This window comes from Amblyomma americanum, chromosome 10 (assembly GCF_052857255.1).
Source record: "Amblyomma americanum isolate KBUSLIRL-KWMA chromosome 10, ASM5285725v1, whole genome shotgun sequence".
In the NCBI taxonomy this organism is placed as follows: domain Eukaryota; kingdom Metazoa; phylum Arthropoda; class Arachnida; order Ixodida; family Ixodidae; genus Amblyomma; species Amblyomma americanum.
Genome location: NC_135506.1, coordinates 105,384,031 through 105,400,857, shown reverse-complemented (window position 1 = coordinate 105,400,857; position 16,827 = coordinate 105,384,031). Strand labels below are relative to the sequence as shown.

Genomic DNA, 16,827 nt, shown 5'->3' with positions numbered 1-16,827 from the left:
TGATGTCAGTCATGTAGTTCATCCACGCTGGAGCAGAGCAGAACCCGTGAGTATGCGGTGTCGTAAACTGGCTTCAGCTGTCTTCAGCAATATGGGTTTCTTGGGTGGCTGCCACAGGGGTTCGAAATAGCTTACCAATATCTTGACGACTTTATTCGATCGTCCGACAGGCACTGCTTCATGGGTTAAGTTGTCTTTCTACTAGTTTCTACAGACTTATATGTGATGTTTGTTTTGGTTCATAGGGTTTAACGTCCGAAAGCGACTGAGGCTACGAGGGACGCCGTAGTAGATGGCTTCGGACATTTCTACCAGTTGGGATTCATTAACGTGCACTGATATCGCACAGTACACGGGCCTCTAGAATTTTGCCTCCATCGAAATTCGACCGCTCACGGCCGGGGCATATGTCAGGGAACCGGCGGACAATGTATGGTAAATCTACGTGCAATTGCTACACCGAACTCCGCGAGCTGAGGCCTAATTTTACGAATGGGAAGCCTTACGCTTACGTTTAAAGTGTCTATTTTGAGTCCGCTAGAATTGCAACAGGCTGATTCGTAGAAGAGGTCAGTTTTCGCAAGCCTGCCTTCAAGCCAACACTCTCAACCACTGTTCAGGGCACACAACACGGGTGGGGCAGGCTCACCAGCCAGCATTCAAGAAGTGTATGCGAAACGCCAGTGCGCTAGCACCGCTAATCTCAGCACTGAAGCATTCATAATACCTATCAGACAAGATTACAGTTCTCTTTCCAGCTGCTCGCGCAACAACCGACGGGCCTCCGCCACAGGAGCAAGCCGTTTAGTGCGATTGCGAGAAAGTGTCAATGCGCGGTCGAAGCTCTGAAATTACCAAGAGCTATATCTTTCTCACCGGTTTGCGCAATATGAAGGGCTCTCCGTAAGATTTTTGATGCCGAACCTTTAGACGTTCTAACTGCTGTTCTGACGGAGTAATTAAAGGTAGCACATGCATTTTACCGCTCACTAACGGGCCTTGACGGAGTTCGACCCTTGAGAAAGGAGTCCATGTGCCTGAGACTAGAGTACTCAGCCATGATTTGCTTAGCAATAGCTTAACCCGAATTCTGACCACACTTAAAGTGAAATTCATTACATACATGGCTTTATATCTACCAAGCGTTCTGAAGAGCTAATGCACCCATTGCTAACAGAAATATTGACATCTTCAGAGAGTCATGTTCCTTTTCAGGAATGTCTGCTGACGCAGATCTATAAGCTTATGAGTAAGATAAATGCTAAACGTGCTATAGCTTAACAATATTTGCCGACGGGTGACACTGAATTTAAGGAAAGAAAGCGGGGGTATGCAAAACAGACAACAACTGGGAATCTTTCGATTCCAAGGACACTCCTCTGTTCCAGAGCTAAATGATGCTAGTGGTAGTTACGATTTGGCCTTAAGATTTTTTTGAATTACCAAAAGACTCCATTGTGGCAGACAGCAAACACGAACAGCCGCGCAGCGGCGGCATTCATCAAGTGCTGTGAGGGGCACTCCATTGTTCTTCATAGAGACATCAGGAGTGAAGGTAGCATTTGGTGCACGCGCGCTAAATTTCGCAGCGACAAATCTGTGTCTAAAAAATTAATCCTCAAATCCTGCACGCACGGCCGCTAGTTGCCTTGCGAGGCGTTTAAGAAGGTAAACGCCATCATGAGGTGTAACAATTTAATGAGCCCTTTCCCACCACAAGAAACCTAAGAAAAGAAGTGATTTTACACAAACAGAGGCAGACAGGTCAGCCTGAAACGATTGTTCTGTCTGGCTGGCTACTCTCCACTGGGGAAGGCAAAGATGAGCATCCGCGAAGGCGACCGTTTGAAGCCTCGGAGCTGGAGTGGCCGGTACCTCGGGCCGCTCCGGCAGTCTAGGTGGGCGTCCTAGTTCACGTGAACTTGTGGCGTCATCACAACCTGTCCACCGGTTTTTGAGCAAACTGTCCGCTGTGGTAGGAGGCGTTTACATTAATGATTGGTCGCGCGAGATGGCTCAGGAAGAGCAGCCTCAGTCTCATAAGGGCCACCGGTGGCAGCACCTTACATCGCACGGCAGGGCCGCATCGCTTAACCGCTGCAACACTGCGCCTAAAGTGGTATGAGGACTGCCAGGGATCTATGAACATAAAGTCGAGAACCGCTTATATGGGCATTTACCCATTAGCGCTATCGTGTTATGACCTTATGGGGAGGTTATGTGACCCTCCCATTTCTTTTCTTATCAGTGACGATGTGGACAGAAAATGGATAAGAATATTTCAGCAGTGTAACCAATTGGCCGTTGCCCAGCCTGGAGTCCAGACGCGTGCTGCTTTCACGGCGAAGTCACTCCCGAACTGCCTGCAGGAATTTGTAAGATTCCGGCCAAGTCTCAACCGGAACAGGAGGTGCAGGGTAGTTGAAGCCAGAAAATTAATTTCCATCTGCTTCCGTTCCTAATGGGACACTGATGAGAAGTGCACGGGGCCTTTCACCTGGTTAAAATCAATGCTCTGCCTCTTTCTGGTTACGTCGATTTTTCTCCGGCAGCAAAAGAATCATTTAGTGTTGAGAAATTTTCGTTTAGGAAATTTCCCGGCATTCGGTACAAACTCGTGACGCCTATACTATAAATTACTCCGTTATCTCAGTTTCGAATTAATGGTGCTGCATCCTAGCCTCATGGATGCACGCAGAAATATGTCTTGACGCACCACATATTGCATGCTGTTGACAACGCAAGGACTGATCAAGGTAGCGGTACGCGTAATTCGTTTTTTGTTATCTTTTCTATCTTAAATGAAAGCTCTTTTCTGAGTGGAAGCACCGTCTTTATTAGCAATAATCTATGGACCCAGCAAAATTTCAATTCTTCCTCAGTATTGTGGCATTTTCGCATTTCGCCATATCGAATTCCGCGGGCGCGATTGTGGTCGAACCTGCCAACAATTGCTTTCGTAAGCACTGCGGCGGATGAACGCGAGATTCTTTGCGACAGCGTCTCAAACAGCTTGCAGTCAAGCGACTCCGCAGTATTAAATAAATAAATTGATAAATATTGCAATGTAAACTAGTCCATACTCGGCTATTGGGCAAGGTTTTGGCGCTTAGTCGTTGTTCATGTTACAATTAAGCCTCCAACAACTTTACAGCCTTGGCACTTCGTGCACGACTAGGAGAAAAAACGAGAAAGAGGACAGTTTCGTCTTAGTTCACGGTTTTGCTTGTGGTATTCCACTTGCACATCATACTACTATTCATAGACGTTGTGTTTGCGTACAATGTAGTTGTGTAAAACGCACGCCTTGCGCACGCGTCAGTAATTGTGGACAAGTCTATGGATATTATTTCTAGCGACGGGCGTTTTTATGCTTTTTAATGCGTATTTCCAGGTTTTGCTCGTATGGGCAGATAGATCAACTAGCATGGATTATGTTGTTTTACTGCAAAATGTAATTTTTTCAAGTAAATCCTTTTTAACTTCACTGCAACTCTGAATTTTAGTTTCGTGTGCACTACGTCAAACAGTTCTTCAAAAAAATCGCGCCTTTTTGCTAGCATATTTTGTGCTTGATTACGCTGAAATAAAATCAAGCCCCATCTTTCTCTTTGCCCCGCGAATTTTCGCAGTGCTCCTGCGCGTTGTCGGAAGCGTGCTGCTGGCTCTGTCCGCGAAACGCCTGTCGCGCTCCCTGCACAACGACATGCTGAGTCGCGTGCTCTGGAGCCCCGTATCCTTCTTCGACCAGACGCCCAGGGGACGCATAATGAACCGCTTCTCGGCCGACATCGACTACCCTGACGCTCGCACATTCCTGAGCGGCAAACAGTGCGTTCAGAACACACTCATCACGCTGGCCAAGGTGGCCGTGGTCGGCACCCAATCTCCCGTCGTGGTAGGAGTGACGCTCATCGTGGCGGTTTTCCTGGGCTACGGGTTGGTAAGCATGCGCTCTGTTAATTTGTTCTCGAACATTACGGAGACGGAGTTAATGGAACTTAAGTGTTGTGCCCAGCTCCGAGGATTGCGCTACTATAGTTAAGTCCAATTTGTTCTTGTGAAGGCATCTGTGATAAGTATTGCCTTTCTCTTCGAGACTAAAGTGTACTGCATTAGAATTCCTTGCTTTTGGGGAAGTTAACCATCATCATCATCAGCTTTACTGCGCTCACTGATGTACAAAAATCCTCTCTCAAAGCTCTCCAATTAATCCTGTCCTGTGCCAACAGCACCCATTATCCCAGCAGAATTCTTATTGTGATCCGCCCACCTAACCCTCTGCCGTCCTCTGCTATGCTTTCTTTGTCTGAAATCCAACCCGTTACCATTAACAGCCATCGATTATCTTGCCTTCGCATAACCTGCCCTGCCCACCGCTATTTCTTCTTCTTGATTTCGACTAAGATGTCGTTAACCCAAATTTGTGCTCTGGCCCACTCTGCCCAGTTCCCGTCTCTTTACTTTTCGTCTATAATGTTCCTTACCATAGCTCCTGGTTCATAGCAAGTTTAAGTACAACCATTTTTCTTGGTCTCCGCGTTTTTTTCCCCATAGGCGAGCACCGCTTATGTACATATCTTATATAATTTTCTGCTCAGGGTTATTGGTAAACACCATTCATAATCTGACAGACCTTACCAAATTCCCTCCACCGCATTCTTATTATTCTACTTATTGCACCCTTGGAATCGGGTTCTGCGGTCACTATTTGCCCAAAGTAGACGTGTTCCCTCCCCCCTTCCAGCGCCTCGCTGCCAATAGTAAACTTCTGTTCCGTCGAATCTGCTGAACATCAAATCAAACCATTCTTTATTTTTCATGTAGGCATTACTTTTGTTTAATGCATTTCAGTTTTTAGAATAACTTTTCTGCTCTGCCTGCCTAAGTCATTGATCAAGCTTTGCAAATTGCCCCCTGAGTTACTTTGAAAGCCAGTGTCATCAGCGAATCGCCGATTAACTTCCTGGGCAAGTTTGGTGGGGTCCAATTCGGCGAGGACAGCTTGAACGACTAGACGCAAACAGCATAGATTCGGGAATTGCTTTCCACATCGCCAACGTTAAATCGTTTGCGAACAGTAGTGTACAGCGCGAAACATTTTTTCTGCACATACCCAGGCGTCATGCACTCACACAAATACGCGAACACACACCCACACATGGGAATGACACAACTCAAGTTTTACGCCGGCAGATATACTTCGTTTCCTTCCCATGCATCAAAATAGAAGGCTTACTCCCACACCCGTATTTTAACTTCGCGATGTGAAAAGCTTCCACAATTTCGCGAGACAACTTATCGCGGTGATTGCAAACAATACGCGTGTCTTGCAGTCTTGGTGAGCAGTCGCTCTCCACATCTTCAACAATGTTCTACCAGTTTTGACCCATGCCCATTTTCCATCCACCTCTCGATTTCTCGTGAACGCACATTCAAGCACCGGCTTTTTTGGCCCACGTACACCCTGTCCAAGACAACGGAATGATATATACATCGCCAAACTTGCACTCACTAAGCTTGTATTTGTGCGGTACACTGCAACCAGATGGCGCCCTCATTTTGCTCTTTTCTTTGCACTTTCGAGCAAACACGTTCCAACTCGTTAGGAAAACTGAAAAGCACCCTAACATCTAACCTAGAGCCAACATTCTTAAGCACATGTGCGAACTTATGTACACCCCCCGTCAAAAGTATACGGCCCAAGCGGTCTTCTTGTGAAGCCTGCTGCATGCCTCGTTATGCATCCTCAACGACCGTAACCTCTAGAAGGAGAAATGGGTTCGTGACCTCAATCCTCCCAAGCGTTGTACTGCTAGATGCGGTAAGGAGCCCCGCCAAAAAGATTAGAAGCAAATCCCTTGAGCGGTATTCTTTTTACGGGGGCTGCACGTACCGAACAACAGCCAATATCTTTTTCTGTTTCTGAGTAACCTTATTGCCTTGCTCACTGTTCACGTGAGGCTTCTTGAACTTCCTTAGCAAGGAGTGAAACACTCCTTGACACACTCCGGTGACATAAAAAGTAGGAGCACATCAGGAAAATCAGCTTGGCGGAGACGAGATGCTTGCGTGATAAAAGTGTTCTTCATTATGGAGGCAAAACGCTAAAGCTTCCGTGTGCTGCGCGATGTCAGTGCACGTTAAAGATCCCCAGGTGGCCGAAATTATTCCGGAGCCCTCCACTACGGCTCCTTTTTCTTCCTTTCTTCTTTCACTCCCCCCTTTATACCTTCCCCTACGGGGCGGTTCTGGTGTCCAACGATATATGCGACTGATACTGCGCCATTTCCGTTCGCCAAAAACCAATTATTATTATTATTATTATTATTATTATTATTATTCATGCGCGCATGACCTCGACAGGGAAGCGCCCATGCAGGACGTTGCTATTGCCCGCTTCACCAATTTGGAATAGCCGGACTCAAAATTTAATATTGGCTTAACTACACTGGAATTGTAACCCCAGCAGACGTCGGTATCCTGGAACAAAAGACTGACATCGAGGTACTGGACTGCAGCAGCCTCTGGCAATTCCGTAGTAAATCTTATGATGACAGAACATATAGCGCTAAGAAACCAGGACGAACAAAGAAAGAGACGCTACGAACACTTTCTTTGTTCGTCCTGGTTTCTTAGCGCTATATGTTCCGTCATGGCAAACCAACTCGCCCGAATAGCCACTCTGATCAAGTAAATATTATGCCCGTTCCCCTTTTTTCGAAAGCCGTCAGCACATTTCCCGCTGCATGGGGCACATTCAGATCTTTGGCAAGAACCTAGTATTCGTCCACAGGTCTGTACACATTAGCAACCAGCCCACATAGACCACGTTGAAGAGAGCGGTCAACCTAGGCAAGAAAAATTTCCCACAGAATCAGGGCGACTTCAGGAGCCTATGCGCACGCCGGAACTCTGAGAATAAACGTCACCACACCAGAGCACGAAGTTCGGTTTGAAATAAAAAGTCCAAAGTTCTAAAAACGCTTCAGCAAAAAGCCCCGAAGCACTTCTGAACTGCAGCTCGTCATTGGCCGCCGTGATGAGCTTCTTAGATCCGTTAAGGAAACGATCACGGAGGCCAATGAAGAGCTGAAGTCTTGTATGCTTGTCTTGTATCAATTTGCTTACTTATCTAACGTGATCGAACGCGTCCAAAATAATGCTGCGACATCTGTGTCTAAACATTAAACCTTTTCAACTAGTGTCACCTCTCAATTTGTTTTGCAGCTTACTTTGCGAAAGTGCTCTTGTGCCCTATCATTGAAGCATCTTCCTGCTTGACCTCCGAATACGATACAAGAGCCGAAAGAAATGCTATAGACCGCTCCTAATTTGCACTCAATGTACTTGTTTTCGTGACTGGTGGCGCATCGGTTCTTTTGTTTATCTGTTTCCATCATTGCACACATCTCTGAAAGTTTGCATGGCACAGAAAATATCACACTGATATCAAACTTCTCAGGTACTTTCTTTATATTATGCGATAGCTTGTGATAGGAAAGCTTTACATAATTTTTTTATTTCGCCGGGTTTTTTCGCTTCGTACGCTTTCTTCACTTTTGCTAGCATACTTTCACACACGCTCACAATTACATCAGGTGTGTACCCTGCTGAACACAAACTCTGGAGCTGCCACTGATATATCTCATTCGCTTTGTGCTCGCACAATTTTTTCAGGGCTCACAAGATGGGCATGGAAATTATAGCTCCTTAGCTAACTTTGAATGAGCACTGCTGTAAGGAAGCGGGGCTTTTTTCTTTCTATGCTTAAAATGCTTTATCAGTATGCGTTAACTAAGCCGGTAAGTCATAGCAACCTAAGCCACACAAGCCCCAACCACGGCTATATTTGAAGCAGCTACCGGCCAGTGCAGTGGTTCATCGCCTATTAGCTGCGCCACTGAGCCGGTAGCAGCATGCGGATTCGCCGATATCTACGAATGCGATACATTTTTCATAGCTGTGTAGTTGTAATTCGAATACAATCAGAAATGAAATATTTCAAAGAGTTATACACAGCAAACTAAAGACTGTAATACAATAAACACTTGAATAGATGGGCGGGTGAAAAAGCTTGCTATCGAATTTCCTAAGGAAAAATCGCTGCTAATTTATTTAATGCTTTTGCTACGCGATGACCATGCATACAGCTGCTCCACGCTCAACCTTAAATTTTGATGCATGGGATGATATATCTTAAGACCAGTTTTATGCGACGGCGTTTTAACTTGTCGCAGAAAAGACATCGTCGTTGTCGTTGGCCGTTAGCGAAAAATGCGCGAAAACCCCCTAGAGAAGCAACCTAGATGACAAACGGGTCACCTAGGTCACGTAACCTTGGGATGTCATCAAAACCTGTTAACCGGATTGTCAGCAACTGTCCACCGTGGCAGGTGGCAGCTAAATTAATGATGCTTGAGGGCCTCACGAGCCCCACCAGTGGCAGCCCCTTCCGTCACAAGGCACTGGCGCATCGCTTAACCACTCCACCGCTGCGCCAGAAGTGGGATGAGGATTCTAAGCGATCTATGAGTGGCAAGTAAACAATTGCCGATTCCGCTTATATGGGCTATAAACCCATGCATACTATAGTGTCAAAGACGTAACATAAGTGTCCGTTCCAGTTTCTTTAGTACGCTCTCACTAAATGGGCCACTGGAGAAAAGGCGTCCTGTGTCGGTGTGAAGCCGGAGAAGCAGAGAGCAGAGAGTCACGTGACACGGTGGTGCAACCGGTGCGAGAGTCGGCGGCTAGCGCAAGGACGAGATAGGAGGTTCACGTTACTCGCTCGGTGTGGCGAACCTGCGCTATCCCGACAGCGCTCCAATTGTTAAATTGGGCGACTAGATAATCACCAACTGGCCCAAAGCTCTGCTTTGCTATAGATAATAACTGCCGCAGTGACCCACTTGGGCCACTACAAAAGCGAGACCACATTTTGAAAGCGACGTTCCTTCGCCACCTTGCAGTGTTACTGCACCAAACAGTCTGGTTAGTAAACAAGGGTTTGTGTCCCCCGCCTCGGGAAACCGAAGAGAACGCAGCTCGCCCGGATCTGTTGTGAGCCCGCTCTCTCACCGGCTTTTTCTCTGCAACAGTCTCATTTTGTAATAAATGTGCTCGAGGGGCGAGTCGCGGGGGATCGATTCGACCCGAGAGAGGGGTCGATTCTTTTGTGCGAACTTGTTGGCCTGGTCCCCCTTCGTTTCAGGACTATATTCTGCAACGGAAGGACAGTTGCGCTTCGGTACCCAAGCCTTAAAGGTACAAACGTCCATCTTCCCTTTCCTTTCTAGCCTCACGCTCGCCACGCGTGGGATTCACAGCACGCTCAGGTTCCTTCCGCGGATTGCTCCCGTGTTTGCTTCGAACATTCCTCGCGCTCTCTTTACGGCTGGGCTTCTAATCTTGATCCAGATGGTTTGCTCCGAGTAAGACGGGCTGAACACCAACGTAAAAGATAGTAAAGGGCCTGTCACACTATCCCGACACGACGCCGACACAGACCCGACAACGACACCGATGATCGGCCGACCGGGTGTGCAGATCGCGTCTGTGGAAGACCAAGCTGTCACACTAGGCCGACAACGACACCAATGCGTCCGACGACCAGATGTCTTCGTAGTGTGACGTGATTTGACGCCCACGACGCCGACAAAACCAGTCCGCCGGCCGTGTCCTCGCGAGATCGGTCGCCAAGCTAAAGAACATTCACCAGACACGAACACGATTCCGCTATAGTACTGTTTGTTTACGTTCATAACAAGCTCTGGGATGGATGAATGTCCAAAAAGGTATCATTACTGAGGATCGTTGGCCAATTCCAAGGTATGGTTGAAGTGGTAACTACGATACAAGCAAACTTCACCCTATATAGCCGCTTGCTGCTGCTGTTACTTCGTGCAGCTCGCCTAGCGCCTGCTAGATCCGCTGCTGAAAGCGTCGCGGAAATCGAGCATAACTTTATTTTATTATGGGACAGGTTGGCAGTAAAGGGGTGACTAGAGAAGTTCCTTTATTATGGCTCTGGCTAGTTCCGCAGCGGCCTGAGCTGCGTCATCGATGCGGAACCAGCTAGGCTTAGCGACGACCAGGGCAGCCAGGATCAGTGCAGTTCGTCGCTCTGGCGCTCCAGCAAGCGGCATCGTTGCCGAAAGCGCGGCTGTTGCGCAGGCAGTCGTTCTGATAGCATGACTATTTGTCTTTTTTGGTGCGAACGTGAAGTAAACCGAGACCGAGCCTGCTCGCCGGCCGGCCAGCTTGGATCCCGCCCGCCGCCGTAATAAAAATCAGCTTAACATTGTTTTGACGTAAATGATAAACGTTGATGCAGAGAAATGTGCCAAATATATCATTTCCGAGGATCATTGATCAACACCGAGTTGCTGGTAAAAGTAACAACTTTGATACTAGCACAAGCGTACTTTATCGCTGCTCCAGTATATCAAGCGGTCTTTCTGATAATATGGCTATTTTGTCTTCTCTGGTGCGAACTCCAAAAACAAGCCAAGCAGTAATCAGACCGCTGCGAGTGGCAAAGCGTACGCTTTGAGCTTGAGTCGAGCGGCGCAGCGATGCTTGCTGCTCTGTGTGTCCCTGCTTGCAGTGGGGCTGCAGTTCCAAAGCAGAGACCTGTGCAGCGCTCTGGCCGAGTTTTCTCACATGGGTCGCCTGCTTTACTCCTGTCGCGAGTGTCGCACTGCGGAGTGCTTCTTATCAGCAGTTCTGAAGCCGGCAAATCGCTTTGCTCTCCATGGCGTAAAAAGCAGCGCATCCCAGCGTACAATAAAAACTTACCCTTGACGCCGTATGGGATACGATTCCTGGACGTTGAGCCGGATCTTTATAAATACGATGCAATTTTCCTTCTTGGCCTGCACAGCATTTGGCGAAGCAGGATGGCTGTACGACACTGCGATAAAGATCTGCGGTCGGTCCGAGATTACTTCAAAGAAAACATATTTAAGCTGCGTGAAGTGTACAAGGAGCTATGTTTTGGAGATGAAGCTATCGAGTTGATGGGAGAGTTGTGTTCTTTGAGACAGTTTTGATTTTCTCACGTGAGTGAAACGCATGTCCGCTCATGATGTTTGAGAATGTGGCGCAAAACATGTTTGTGATCTGTTGTAAATTGTCGAAACATGCAATAAAGACAAAAAGAAGTTCTTCATGGCGTCGTGGGTACAGCAGTAGCTTCTCATTCCGAAGGTTCATTGTTAGAATCCGCCTGGTCGAGATTTTTTTATTTTTATTTTAGCCCTAAATAATTTCTCCCGCCTTGTTTACTCGCCAGTGACTGGATTTGTTTTTCGAGCTATGCCTTTCTGACCCAGCAATAAATGCCGCTCAGTACTGGGCCGCCATCAATCTAGGTTCATAATCACGATTGCTAGGAGCTTGTTTTACTAAAATGGGATTTATTTAAGATTTAAAAATGAAGCGTCCCAGCCCATGAATTTCTAGTAGCAGGAAATGACAAAAGAATAGAGAGAAAGAGAAAGAGCCGAGTCGGCGGGAAGTCTCGCACGTTGTCGCGCTAGTGTGACATAGGAGTTGGCAGACCATCGGCCAACTGCCGCCTTGTGGGAGACCTGGAGCCGACGTCGGCAGTCGTGCCGAATCTTGCACAACTTTCGTCAGTACGGGATCAAGGAGACGATTGTTAATATTCTGGAAGAGACAGCACGCTCATGGCTTTGCCGCGTAAAATGAAGGACAACCTTGCAGTTTTGGCAGATATTGCGCATAAAATGGTTATCTAAAGCTTGCTAAGTTTCGGACTTGTTTTTAAATACGTGCTTATGCCGCGGATCTTGACAGAAACAGAGTCCTTTGTAGCCTGACAAGGCTTCACAGGGCGCAAAACAGGTGTCTCATATATAACGCATTTACAAACAGTGTTCAATCGTGCATATTTTTTCTTCTTTGCCATTACTCGCAGAACGTGTCCGTGAAGGCTTCGCATTCCTGCCGCTACTCCGAGAGCTTGGGCACGTCACGGCTTCTCCAGCACACGACCGAAACCGTGGACGCTCTGAGCAGTGTGCGAACGTACGGCGTGGCTGACCGGTTCCAGAGACACTTCTTTCGCTTGTCGGATGCCGTGATGCGCGGCTACGCGGGCTACCTCAGCACGTACCGCTTCGTGCGCACGCTGACAGCCATGGCTGGATTCGTGGTGGTTATGTCCACGCTACTGGCCAATACCGTGTTTGCCCCCTCCGGAGGGCCCGACCCCAGCAGCCTTGCTTTGGCCCTCAGCTCGGCCTGCTCGGTACGCGACTTATGTCTCTAACGCTACTTTTTCAGCGAAGCGTACGAAGGGGGAGGGGACATTTCTATATGTAGGGAGTACCATGCTGTTCCCTATATAAGAAAGCTAAGGCTTTTAACCGCTGTCCACTAAGAACTTTTCCTAGATCAGCTAGAGCTATCAGGTCATCGCAGAAGAGTGGGCGATGTAGATATTGCGTCCTCTCTCGAGCGTTCAGCTTATAAACTTGAGTGAGTGCTCTTGTCTATAATTGCATCTCGCTTTTCCGTGGTGCATTTGTGTTATTTGTTAATGCGCCCTTGTTTTCCCTTCTTTTTTATGGGTTGCGACGATGTGGTAGAGGATTTCTGCAACAACCGTCGTATATGGCAGTTCCATGGTATAAACTTTGTCCGTACTATGCGATATAGTAACCGAAACTTTCAGGAGGTCCTGAGTCGCTTTAGTGGACCTCATCCATAAGTATATTACAAGGGTTTCAGCCCTCAGGAACAGTAGGAATGATATCCAGGGGCATGCTTTATAGCATTTCATTTCACTTCCATTTTATTTGGTCGTGACGTCAATCGTGACGCAAGCAACAGCAAGTGAAGGAAAGCAAACCATCAATCACAGGCATGGCTTGTCCGGTCGCAGCGCCTCCGTAATAGCTACCTTCTGCTGCCGCTTCCTGTCCAGTTAAGGTCAAAAGGGCCGTGCTCCATGAGTCCTTCGCTCAGTCACAGCATTTTCCCTCCGGAGAGGGAATCAGACGCCGATAAAGCTCGTGAGGCGTGTAAAACGCGTCATCGTTCCTTTTCTTTGCTCGGCGTCACTGCAGCCTAGTAAGAAAAAACAACAGAACCGTGTCGAAATTATCAAAAATTGTTAGCAGTTGTTAAGGTATGTTTTTAGTGCGTCGTTTTATGATATTTCTTTGCAGTACTGTACTTTCGTCTCTTGTATTGTTCTTACTCTGTAGGGTTGTAGTATTTTCTGTAGTAAAAACACAAAATTTTGATGTCGCTACAAGTTTTCGGTCAGAAACATTACAGAAAATCTCTTGTGACGGCATTAACTCTTCTGTTGTGCTTTCTGACTGGAAATGTATAGTTTGGACAAAGACCGTTTACCAGAATGAGCGATCCCTGGCCATGTCACAGAGGCGTGTTCGGAAGTAGGCGTTCTGGTGCAGAATGCCGATCAGGGCGGTCTTTTCTGATGTCTTTTGCTCCAGAGCTTGTTGTTCTCATCACACTTCGCGTTTCCTCTCGTAGATCCGCAGAACATTAAGTCACACTGTATAACAGATGACCTCCGGTTCTGTGCCGGCGCACTGCGAGTAATATTATTGCTACTCGGGGCTTAGCAAATCTCTGCAGCTTTATTAATCGAGAGTGCGTTTTTTTTTTGCTTGGTACCTAATTTTTTTTGTAGTTGTAGCAACAGCTGGCCGAAATACGCAACAGAAAAATTTCTGTATTTACAAACATTTTCTGAAATGTTTCTGACCAAAAGCTTGTGGCAACAAGAAAAATTTTTGCTGCAACAAATTTTTGTGTAGCTACTATAAAACGTGCTACGGAACTATAATCTACAGAAGAGCCCTACAGACAAAACTACAGTACTACAAAAATTACTACAAAACAATACAAAAATCTGTTGTCACACCAAACTACAAAATATCTTGTATTTTAGATACAGTTCTGTCGTGATTTTCGACTGTGCATAAAAAATTTACAAGAAGGTTACCACTGCGAAACACGAGATTCAGCGATAGCTTTTAAGGTGTTTATATTTTATGATATGTTGAGATAGAGAATATGAGATCGACTTCGTAACATTAAAATTCCAGACCACTTTTTTTAATTATTGCAAAAATACTGAATTTTCGACTCCCTCTCTATATCAATATACCGTTGAGGCATGCAGCCCCATAGATGAATTTCTACTCGTGCGGCGCGTTTCGCAGAAGCTGCCACAGTTGGATCGTGCAACATCTCTCCGCTCGCGCCAAAATCTACCTCCTTTTTCGACGTACCCATTAATCAGTTGGTCCCAGTGGTAACCACCCTCTGGTTACGCATTCTTAGGCTCTCGCCTTACCTTCCTCTTTCTCCTTCCAGCGTAACCACCCTACGCTTTGAAACTGCGCTGTCGTCATGTATTCTTTCTCCGACAGTAACCACCGCCCGGTTACGCTCTCCTATGTCCTCGCCAAACCATCGTCCTCCCGCGGAACCCGTCGTCCGATTTGCGATTCCTCAACTATCGGCACACCATCCTGCTTCCATGGTAGCCACCTTGCGGGCGGTTCCCACCTAACGTTCTCTTCATGCCCTCCTCTTTCAACGGTATAAAAACCTCTTAGTGGTTCCCAACTCATCGCACCCCCGTTATGACTACTATGACGCATTACTACTACTATTCGAAACGCAGCAACGGCTTGCTTAACAGTTATCGCTGAAAAATTTAAGGGATGGTTACCATTGTCTAACGTGAGACTTAGTGACAGCTGTCAGGTTAATAAGGCGAAAGCCTTTAATGGCACATCGATGTCCATCCGTTCTTCCGTCCGCGATATCTGCCACACTATGACGTCATCAGTTGCATAATTGGTATAGCCCATATACTGTTAGCAATTACTAAGGAATGGTGATTACTAATTAGTCATTATTAGTAATTAGTTAACAAATCAAAATAAATAACGAGTAAAAATATAAATAAGAATATTTAAAATAGGTAAACACTTACAAAAAATGAATATTAAAAATACTAAAAATTAAAAATTACGGATGTGGGTGCGCAAAAACTTTCCCATCGGGTACTTTACATCACCAAAGTGCCCCCTAATTTTTTTGTTTCGCAATATATTGAGGTAAAGAGTTTGAAAGCGACATGCATGCATGCACAGTTACCGAGTCCTCTTATTTTAAACACATACTCGTTCTTTGAATGGAACTATACCCTCCAGTCTGCCCTTTCAGGCTAGGGGCAGCCCTTTCTGCAGCATTCGACGCAGGCGGATCCTGTCATACCACAGAGCTGCACAGAGCGCGTCCCCTCCGGATGGCTGCGCATTCCTCCGTTCTACTCGTGCCCTCTTCCTTCCTCAGCAACCCTCCTCTTTCCACGGTAACCACCCTCCCAATGGTTGCAGTGGCAACTACCCTCCGGTTTCGCCTGCTATTACTACTACCACTTCTACAGTTACTACGACTGCCGCTACTACCTCCACAACTATTTTTACTACTGCAACACTAAACGAAGGAAACGAGCCTTTAATAGCTGCTGCTGTAAAATTTCCTCTTCTGTAAAGCATTGTTAATGTACAAACGGTGTTATCTAGGTCGGAGCGACCATGTGGGCCTAAATATAGGCGTTCTTAGGGATTAGATTGAAGCAAGAGCGATGCCCTCCCAACAGCTATCGTAGCCCCTGCGATGCCCCTCTCAGTACAAAGGGCATTCCCCTCAACCGCTGTGGTTTCGATTCAGGTTCCGGAGAGTCCGGTGCCTCGCCGCTTGTGGCTAGAGGAACCAAGCTTGAGCTTGGGGGAAGCCACCTTTGGATGGAATATGAATTGAAGGGCCGTTGGTGGCATTTTTTTTATTTAAGCATTAGAGCGCGCAAAGCATGCGCAAGCAGGTGAGTTAACTACAATAAAGATAATGCAAAGAGAAAAATAAGAAGATGCGCCAAAAAATAGTAGAATGAAGAAGCAAAGCGTGGCTGAACATACCACATTAAAATAGTTGGGCGATAAAAAGACGACCTAATTGGTACGGTGTTTCAGCATTAAATCGTGTGCGGGCGAAAATGAGATTTTGCAGGTGTTGGCCGTGGGCATATGGACATATGGTAATATACTGCCGCGGGTAACTTAATTTTCTTTGCTTTTTATTCTGTTTATTTTTCACGCATGAGTTTCCCTGAGGGAGGATAATACCGCGTCAGCAAGAAAAGCCGCTCGGCGGCTGCTAGGCACGAAGCTCGTACGCCATGCTCGTTGCTTTGGTGAAGAAAGTGACCTTCCGCTCCGGCTGCTTCTCAATGCTGTTGCCGCTTCCAGTGCTTCTCAGGGTTGTTGATCTTTTGGAGCCTAGGCAAGAGTTCTCAACGCCAACTGCTACGTGACAATATTTTTTTTTTGGCGGGAGAACCTTGAGGAATCTTTTTAAGGTAGTTTTCTTGTCAGAAGAGTTCAAGTAGGCAGTCGGCCTTGCTTTTTTCTTCCGTCCAGTGGTTGAAAGCCAGCAATTTAAAGCGTAGATGAGGGCTAATGGCATCGGCTATATCAACCGTAAAAGAAGCGAAGAGTTGAGTGCTGAATTTTCTCAAGTTTCAGAATCTCACTTAATGTATGCAGGTCTCATACCACACAGCAATATTCAAGCGTTGAGTTGACATGTTCCTTGTATGCCTTACCTTTTAATGAGCTGGAGCACTTCCCCGTGCAATATTTTAGATGTTAGTTTTTTACGCGCTCCAGAGCATATACTCATATTGTGCTCCGTGCCTTTTAAATTGAATGTTACTATTACACCCAAGTATATTATATAAATTTCGCC

The 16,827-nt window shown here is 46.5% G+C and overlaps 1 protein-coding gene across 4 annotated transcripts in view; it reads left to right on the top strand.

The window, feature by feature from the left end:
* The window catches only part of LOC144106431 (ATP-binding cassette sub-family C member 3-like), a 160,107-nt gene that overhangs the window by 104,700 nt on the left and 38,580 nt on the right, over positions 1-16,827 (top strand). For all 4 annotated transcript variants that reach the window (XM_077639243.1, XM_077639241.1, XM_077639240.1 and 1 more), the window contains 2 exons: positions 3,633-3,943; positions 11,945-12,277. In XM_077639243.1, the coding sequence (XP_077495369.1) occupies positions 3,633-3,943; positions 11,945-12,277 (644 nt within the window). The remainder of the gene's footprint in view (positions 1-3,632; positions 3,944-11,944; positions 12,278-16,827) is intronic.